Source organism: Egretta garzetta, unplaced genomic scaffold (assembly GCF_000687185.1).
Source record: "Egretta garzetta isolate BGI_Z169 unplaced genomic scaffold, ASM68718v1 scaffold372, whole genome shotgun sequence".
NCBI classification, from domain to species: Eukaryota; Metazoa; Chordata; class Aves; order Pelecaniformes; family Ardeidae; genus Egretta; species Egretta garzetta.
The window spans coordinates 821,820-830,518 of record NW_009258889.1 but is presented as its reverse complement, the minus strand read 5'-3'; the positions used below and the strand labels follow the sequence as shown (position 1 = coordinate 830,518).

Genomic DNA, 8,699 nt, shown 5'->3' with positions numbered 1-8,699 from the left:
TGGAGCTGCGGGGGGGACTCCCCGGGAGCAGCGCCCAAAAGCCACAGCTGCTGCGGAACCGGGGTGTGTGGGCCTGCGGCCTGCTGGGCCTAGCCGTGACACCCCCCTAGGCCGCCGGTGGTGCCCTTAGTGCTGTTATTCGGAGAGGGAAGAAATATTTTTCACCGTGGTATTGCTGTCGCTCTGATCTCTCGGTTCGTGGGTGGTATGGCAAGCACCAGCCTTGGGTATCCAAGCATTCAAATACAACCTAGAGCTTTTCTGTGCAAGTGGGTAAATGCAGCGGTGGTTTGGGAAGCTTGGATGTGTGTGCTGCACATAAAGCTCGAGTTTCTAACACCTGGGGGAAGCTCTCAGCCTTTACTGTTCCTATCTTCCACCAAAGCAGCTCTCTCGAGTCTTCAAGAGCCCTGGTATATTTTGCAGCTTTGCCTTTGTTTTCTTTCAGAGGTTGAATTCACTTCAGGAACTTCAGCTCCTTGAGATCATGTGCAATTATTTCCAAGAGCAGACCAAGGATTCAGTCCGGCAGATCATTTTCTCATCTCTGTTCAGCCCTCAAGGAAACAAAGCAGATGACAGCAGGATGGCTTTGCTAGGAAAGCTGGTTTCCATGGCAGTGGCTGTGTGCAGGGTTCCAGTTTTGGAATGTGCTGCCTTCTGGCTGCAGGTACAGCTGCTCTGCAGGGGAAGGAGCGAGGGAGGGTGCTGTGATGGGTACGGGTGAACTGAGGCAGAGTGTCACCTAACAGTCAGTGATAGCCGGTTGCAGTTAGCTGCTCCTCTGTGGCAGCTGAAGATGCTACAACAGCTGGCTGCTGCAGCTGCATTCACCCCACGTCTGTGCTCATGTCCGTTCCTTTCCTCCAGCATAAAGGTAGAGCTTTTGCCAGTTCATCGGTGTGCTGCACTGGCAGAAGAAAATTTCGGGTTTTTTACTGTGTGTGAAAATTCTATTGATTCCCCCCCGCCCCCACCCCCCCAGCATATCGAAAGGGAGTGGGGGGGGAGGGGCTGACTGACACAGAGAACAAAAGCAGGGCAGTTTGTAGTCACATTGCCCAAAGAAGCCGACTCTGGAATTTGGGAAATAAACTGTCCCTCATGTGCAAGTTAGGGTGTGGCAAAAGAGGCAAACCTCTCTCTTGAGATTTGGGCACAAAATACCTGTGTCTGGTACTCATATCCGTGCATGCAGTATGTTAGGGATCTCCTATATATCCTCCTTTCCCATTGAGATTCCCCACTGTAGACCTTGGGAAGTGCATCTTTGTTCCTGCTGCCTTTGCAGGATGTGCAGAATTCATCTACTTTACAAAAGGAGAAGAGCAGAAAGACAGCGCTGGGAGGGAAGGGTGGCAGGAGGCAAACTGAGGAAGTTTCTGTGGGATTCCTCTTCTCCCGCCTGATGAGCCTTGGTAGAGGAGGAGGGGATGTAACCTGGATAGCAGAAGAAGGTGTAGTTTTTTGCAGGATGCAGCTCTGAAGTGACATGGGGATTGCACAGAATTTTTCCATGTTAAAAATATCAAGTGTAACTGAGAGGTTACTGAGCTAGTTTTTCTGGTACTGAACTAGTTGAACTGCAGAACTATGCTGTTGAAGCAAAAAAAAAAAATCACTGTTTAAGTCAAAATATTGAAGTAAAAGGCTATAATTTTAAATTGCAGGTACTGTAAACACAAAATATCACCATCTATTTTAATATTGTGAAATAGTAATTTTATTTCTGTCTGAGTGAATGATACAGAGAGAGAGAGAGAGAAAATGTGCTTTAATTTTGGGAAAGTGGAAACACAAATGTTGAAACGGCAAAGCAGCTGGGTGGGGTGGGCAGGCAGAGTGTTTGGGCAATGTAGACTTTGAAGTCTGCTCTGTAGAACTTTCTGTGATTGGGTTTAATCTGCTTTTCCTTGTGTGCCATCCCGTGCCCCGGCAGCGAACCCCTGCTGTGTACTGTGTGAGGCTAGCCCGAGCCTTGGTCGATGACTACTGCAACTTGGTGCCAGGGTCCATCCAGACACTGAAGCAGATATTCAGCGCCAGTCCTCGCTTCTGCTGCCAGTTCATTACATCCGTCACAGCGCTCTACGACCTCTCTTCAGGTAAGTGTTTTCAAGCCGTGTCTTTCGAAGTAAGAGATGCAGAATAATGCAACACAAATTAACTGTTGCAAGCGAATTAACTGCAGAAATTCTAAAGATGCTTGTTACCAGGTAATTATTGCCAGAAGCAGCTCAGGGGTGTGGCTGTTGCCTCATCTATCACTGAGGTGAGAACAAAAATAACTATGCAGTGGCTGAAGGGAGAGTCTTTGCTGGAGGAGCAGCCAGGTAACACCTGAGACAAAGGGCAACATCCCCCACAGAGGACAAAGGACACGAGGACCTTATTGATTGAGCAGCTCTGGGAGTGAAAGCTGATCTGCCTGGGCCGGGCAGTTTGGCCTCCCTGTTGTGTGTCACCTGCCCAGCATACAGGCTCTGTCAGTACAACTCCTTCCAAAAAAGGGGGAAAATGCAAATTCTGAATGTTTGCAAATGGGAGCAGGATTTCTGTTGAGCAGTGACAAGAAATGCAATCAATGGTGTACCTCCAGTGCGCTCTTCAACTGCACGTGTGACCAGCTGGTGATACGACCTGTCTCAGGTGGTCGTTGCTCAGACACTAGAAACGTGTAGGTGTCTAAAATAAGATTGATTTACCTTTACTCAGCAAGAGAGACCCGGGGTAGCCTAGGGAACAACATACACTAAATACTTACATCACATATAAACCAAAAAATACCATTTGTTATTGATAAAGGAAATGTTTTGCATGGTCTTCTCCAAATAAGCAGCTTGGCATTAGAGAGAGAGAGAGGAGCAGGCTTAAAAAGACCTTTTTTAAAAATAAAAATTTTTATAGAGCCCATAGCATATTCGTCCTCAGTATTTTATATCTGTTTTGTGCAACCACTTGGAAGTTCATCCAACTAATTAAAAGATGTGTCAGAAAGGAAACACGAGTTATAGGAAGTCATTTTTTTAATTCCTTAGTTTGGGATATTATTGGCGACACAAGAAAAGGAAGCTTGCTCTTCAAAGAACGATCTGTAACTGGGCACTCTCCACCAGGTGCTGAGGACAGGAGTCAATCACACAAACAGCAGTATCAGTGATACTCAGAGGTTTCAGAAAAAGCTAAAAACTGGAAAATACCGATTCTGCATCCAGTGCACATCAGTAATTTTGTAGTTCAGATGATTTGTCCTGTAAGCCATTTCAGGTACAAAAGACCTAACTAGGTAGCTCTGTGCTGAGCCCTTTGTTGACACTATACACAACGCACAACAGAATTACGTTGCTCAGTCCAGTAGCCTGCCCCTGTGATAGGGCGTTGTGCGATGACTGTGAAGTCAATGTTTCTCTTGTCTGTAGTCAAGCTGCAGTTTGAAGCTTTACATAATCTGATAATCCTTTACCTGTTATGCGATCGTGTTGTTGCGTTCAGTTTTTCCACGAGACATGCTTGTTTAGGTAAGTCTTAAAGGAAATGAGTTAAGGGGAATGGGGTGAAGAGAAAGAAGTGTCAACAAGTTTTTCCTGTTCCCTTTCCCATTGTACTTCCTGGGATAAATGGAGACTGAGTTTAGAGAAGAAGTGAGCAGATGATGGATGGGAGAGAAGAAAATGACAAAAGAAGCTTTGCTGGGAAAGGGGATAAATGTTGGCATTTGGTGGTGGAGAAGGTGAAGTTGATGGGAACATGGTGGTGTCTTCCCTGGGCCAGACGAGGACCTGCCTTTGGTGTCTGGAAAAAACGAGCTGAATTGGGGAGGTTTTGAAATTATTGTGACAGCGCGGGAAGGGTGTGTGTGTGAGATTAATTAAAGACTGTGCCGTCCTGTGCTCCAGTGCAAGGCTCGGCTTGCTCCATAATATCTTTCCTATCTTCAGATGACCTCATCCCTCCTTCGGATCTGCTCGAGTTGATTGTTTCCTGGATCTTTGAAGACCCCCGCTTGATCCTCATCACCTTTTTAAACACTCCTATTGCAGCCAACCTGCCAATAGGGTTTCTAGAGCTCACCCCGCTGACTGGACTGATCCGTTGGTGTGTGAAGGCCCCCTTGGCTTATAAAAGGAAGAAGAAAGCCTCCCTCTCAAATGGACACCCTCCCAGCAAAATTGCCAAGGACTCCACCTCAGGAGAAGACAGAGATTGCCATCAGCTATATTCCAAACTGCATCTGAGTGTCCTGCAGGTTCTTATGATGCTTCAGGGGCATTTAACAGAGAAGAACCTTTATGGGCGCCTGGGCTTAGTACCCTTTGACCACGTGGTTCCGCTCGTTGAGGAAATTAACAGACTATCTGATGAACTCAATCCTCTCAATGCATCCAAAGAGATTGAACTGGCTCTAGACAGACTGGCTCAGGCTTTGCAAGTGGCCATGGCATCAGGAGCGCTCCTGTGCACTAGAGGTAAGTTGTCGGTGGAGCTGGCAGAGACCCTGGCACGGGATTCTCTTCCAGTGTGTGGATGTTGTAAGAGGTAGTTTTGGGATGGAGAGGATATGGATCAATGTGTTCATGGGTGTAGTAGTAGTTTGCCTCTCTTGGGAAGTGAGAGTGCAGGAAATACTTAAGGAAAAATAACTGGATGGGGAATAAGAAAGGAGAGATCATTGATGCAGGTGACTGGTGTGTTGCTTTGCAGAGCTGGAGAATTGATCTACCTTGCAGTGTGCACAAGGGAGTTATATCTGGGTGTCCGGCACAGGGTCAAATTTGACCTGCTCAGAATTGCTTGTGGCTATTTAAAAGGCATTGTTTAATTGTGTTTCAGTTTGACTTCTCTGAGTTTACCATGAAGTAGATAAACCATGGGGTGGGTGTGCTAGACAATGGATTTGAAAAGCAAACAAAAACTGTTCATCTGGAACTTCTGGGCCTTCAGCTCTCCTGTAATGAGACCCCGTTACAGTGTGTACGGTTTCAGTTAAACTGAGTGAAGCAGCCTGCTAATGAGGCGCTCGTCTGTCTTTCCTGGTCTTTCCAAAAGACCTGCAGAGAGGAAAAAGGGAAGTGCCTTAACACAACGCATGGTCAGCCAGATGTACTGGTTTTTTGTTTTGTTCATACATTTTCTTGAAAGCAGATGATTTGTGGTGTGACCAGAAGGGTCAAAGCTTCCCAAAGTCTGGGCAGTTAGTGCAGACCCCGGCTGCGGAGAGCAGCCTCTGCCTCAGCAGCTGCCTGAGGCTTTTGCCCTGGGTGAACCAGTGCTGCTGGTCAAATGTCAGCGTTATGCTTTCTAATCTTTCATAAAATAGCTCTGAGTGTAGTAAGAACAGGCAGAAAAGTGGTGGTTTTTTAGCTGATGACTTATTTTGGCTGTGTGTTTTTTCTTAGCTGTTCACCTGGTATATTCTGTGCACTTGCTCAGTAGAATTAATTTCCACTGTAGAAGTGGAAAGTAATTCAGTATAAGTAGCTGCTGAAATACCAGTTATTTCAGTGTTTCGGGGATGTGTTTAACTACCAAGACAGGGAGTTTGTTTTTAAGCTATTCCTGAAAGGACTCTAGCAACGGGTATGTTTTTAAATACCTCAGTTCTAGTTATTCTGCTTTGGAGGGGCAAATACAAAGTGTTCATCAATATCTGCTTGAAAGAAGTATTCCTTGGATGGGCCCAAGAGATGGGAGCAGCTCATGACGGAATGGGACTTGCAGATAGTACCAAGAAATGTTCTGGAAAAGACATTAAGATGATAAAAAAGGTGCAATTTCTAGTTAGTAGACCCCAGCAAAAAAAAAAACCACAAACGCTCAAGCCTTTCTTTACACTAGCACTGTTTAAAAAAAGCAAACCAACATAAAACAGGTATTGGGTAAGCTTTGCCTTGCTTTCACCTGATGTGTTTCTCATCATAAATGCCCTTTTCAGTGGGCAATCTCATGTCTTTTATTTCTTATGTCTTAATTACTTCTTGATAGTATGTTGATACTGCAAATTCTATATTAAGGCTGGGTCGGCCTTGAAATGAAGCTGCATTTCCCACATGGCAGCATAGGTTAAATGTCGAAAAGCTGCAGTAATGACTGGTGAGGTGGAGAAACGTTTTCTCTCCTATGGAAGTTTTCTTGGCCTGAGAATGGGATTCTGGATCTGTTGATGAGCAGAGCTTTTTCAGTAATCTCATTTTCCTAGAAAGGAGAGAGGAGTGGAAAATTGCTCTAATTTCTGCTTTACCCTTATTGTTATGTCTTCTGTCCTCTTTCAGATGACTTGAGAACAGTGTGCTCCAGGCTACCGCATAACAAGTAAGAGACCTTTCTACAGCTGTGTTGGTTTTGAGGTGTATTCCAAGACACCCACCTGAGGGCTGCTGAGACAAAATCTCCTCTAAAAATTTGTGTGTACTTTTGGGAAGTCAGCCTTTATTCACACACAGTTTAGTGCAAGGATAAAGGTGATAGTGCTGGCTACTTCTTCCCTTGCAAACTGGACTCTTGACTGAAGGGAGACTTCCGTGACTCCCACCATATAGATGATCTCGCCCAGTCTCTGAACCAACGCACAGCGAGGGAAAGTGAAATTACAGTGTGGAACCTGTCCCAAAGTTGTCCCATCCCCAACTCCCTGCTTGTTTTACCTTAGTTTAAACTTAACTGCACTTTGCTTCTTGCCTCTTTGCAAAGAGCAACCAAGTTTTTTTTAAAAAAAAAAAAAAAAAGTCTGCTGGAAGCTGTAAAGAGAGTAATTGAATCACTGTCCTCTTGCCTCTCAGCAGCACTGTGTGTTGGTTATGACTTGTCCTTAGAGCCAGGCTGTTGTGGGCTGGGGAGAGCCACGACACAAGCCTCCTCCAAATGATCCTCATGCCTGTCTGAATTTCTCTCCACAGCCTGCTCCAGCTGGTGATTTCAGGTCCAGTACAGCAACCGACCCATGGCGCTCTGCCACCAGGATTTTATCCTCACATCCATACTCCTCCTCTGGGCTACCCTGCGCACGCCGCACACCCTGCGCTCCCGGCTCACCCGGCGCTCCCGGCTCACCCTGTACAAACTTTTATACCAGGAATGACATTCCCATACCGACCTATTCGCTAAAATGCTAAGACTGTAGAGTGTACACAGTTTCCCTTAGTTTGAGGAAGCCTTGCAGATGAAACCAAATGTCTTGGGAACCACATTTTCCTCTTTGGTGTAAAGCTGAGCAGTGCCCACCGGAGGGCTCAGCCCTTCGGCAGTAGAGAAGACACAGGCAGGTAGGCTGCAGTCGATTTGGATGCGGGATGCAGATGTAGATGCAGATCACAGGGACAAAAAGAGGGTGTGGGAAGAGGCAACAGAAACTCCAAACCTCTGCAGTGTGTGGAAGGTTTTGAGGGTTTTTTTTGTTTGTTTTATCCACATTGTTTCGTATATTCACCAAGGATATGGATATTTCTCAATCATGTGGTTTTTTTCAGCAGCCCTGATCTGTTTACGGCACGGTGAGCCCAGCTGGTTTTGCTCTAGGAGGGCCAGAAAGAAAAGTGTGAGATTTTTTTCAAGCTCGTCTGCTCCAGCCTGCTCGTTTCTTTGTAAATGTTTGTATCTATAGCTACAGAGTATGCCCACACTGTATATTTTTGGAACACAAACGTTCGTTTCAAAAGCACAAGGTAGAGTAAAGCAGCACTTCCTATTAAAGGAAACAATTTAAGAAGCATCAGATAATTCTGCCACTTTCTTTCAAACAGTGATTAGAAGGTCCGACTCGTTAGGCCTGTGCTAGGGAGGGAATGAAACCCCTTCACGGCCACAGTGACCCATCACCCTCCAGGCTCGGGAAGCGCCCTCTTCACACGCCTCAATTGGTGATTCCTGAAACTTTGGGGTGAGATCTGGTGCATTTAATTAATGCTGTCTGGAAAACTGGCCATGGGCTGGCTGCGGTGTGCTGACCAGCCCCAAGTGAGGCGCTGCGGGTGCGGAAGCGGCCCAGGAAGGGCGGCAGAACGCGTCGTCCAGCCCCTTTCATTGAGCTCTTCTCTATTGTCGTGCTGTGATGCTCTGAGCCCCCCCTCTGCTGAGTGAAAAAGTGAGAAAGAAGGGTCCTTTGTCTATGTTAGTGACTTTATTACAGCCACTTCCATGGCTGTCCATCTTCCTCCTTGGAGATGTGGTGGCTGGGGTTACCTGGTTGCACGCTGGCAGCAAAAATAGGACAGATTAGATGGAAGCTGTGAAAATGTGATTTGAATGAAACGGCTGAGAAGGAAACTGTTTGCCCTGTTCTGGAAAGGAAAGGCAAATTTGTAATAATGTTACAAGAATACGCTTTAACTTTTGGTCAGCCCTGAAGTGGTCAGGCAGTCGGACTAGATGATCATCGCAGGTTGCTTCCAAGTGAAATAGCCTATCTCATCTCACTTTCTAGAGCTTCAAAGACAAGGGGGAAAAGAAAAACAAAACCTAAAAAACCTTAAAATTTCAGGATTAGAGTCATTATGGGCATCAAGCCCCGGGCAGCGTGACGGGATGCCCCTCGCAGTGTGGAAAGCGTGGGAGAGGTGCGTGACCGACCCACGTCCTGTCCCCCCAGCCTTTGTGCTCGCGGATCCATCGCTAATTTTAAAATTCCCCCTTTAATTACCAGCTTTGCTTTCGCGCTGTGCCGGGGGCTGCCCACGTGGCCGTAGGGAGCGGGACCGTCCCTTCTG

The 8,699-nt window shown here is 46.4% G+C and overlaps 1 protein-coding gene across 1 annotated transcript; it reads left to right on the top strand.

Moving 5' to 3' along the window:
• The first annotated feature begins 452 nt into the window (after positions 1-452).
• On the top strand, positions 453-7,971 carry CUNH7orf26 (chromosome unknown C7orf26 homolog). The gene is made up of 5 exons (XM_035889693.1): positions 453-670; positions 1,940-2,105; positions 3,939-4,466; positions 6,270-6,309; positions 6,894-7,971. Exons 1-5 carry the CDS (start codon positions 488-490, stop codon positions 7,099-7,101), a joined length of 1,125 nt encoding a protein of 374 aa, XP_035745586.1. The 5' UTR covers positions 453-487; the 3' UTR covers positions 7,102-7,971.
• Positions 7,972-8,699: the final 728 nt, after the last annotated feature.

What these genes read in the sequence shown, in the direction of transcription:
- CUNH7orf26 (XM_035889693.1), top strand. Translation starts at nt 488, where the DNA reads ATGTGCAATTATTTCCAAGAGCAGACCAAGGATTCAGTCCGGCAGATC. An exon ending in GTGCTGCCTTCTGGCTGCAG is followed by an intron (nt 671 to 1,939) that starts GTACAGCTGCTC and finishes GTGCCCCGGCAG; the next exon opens with CGAACCCCTGCTGTGTACTG. An exon ending in GCTCTACGACCTCTCTTCAG is followed by an intron (nt 2,106 to 3,938) that starts GTAAGTGTTTTC and finishes TCCTATCTTCAG; the next exon opens with ATGACCTCATCCCTCCTTCG.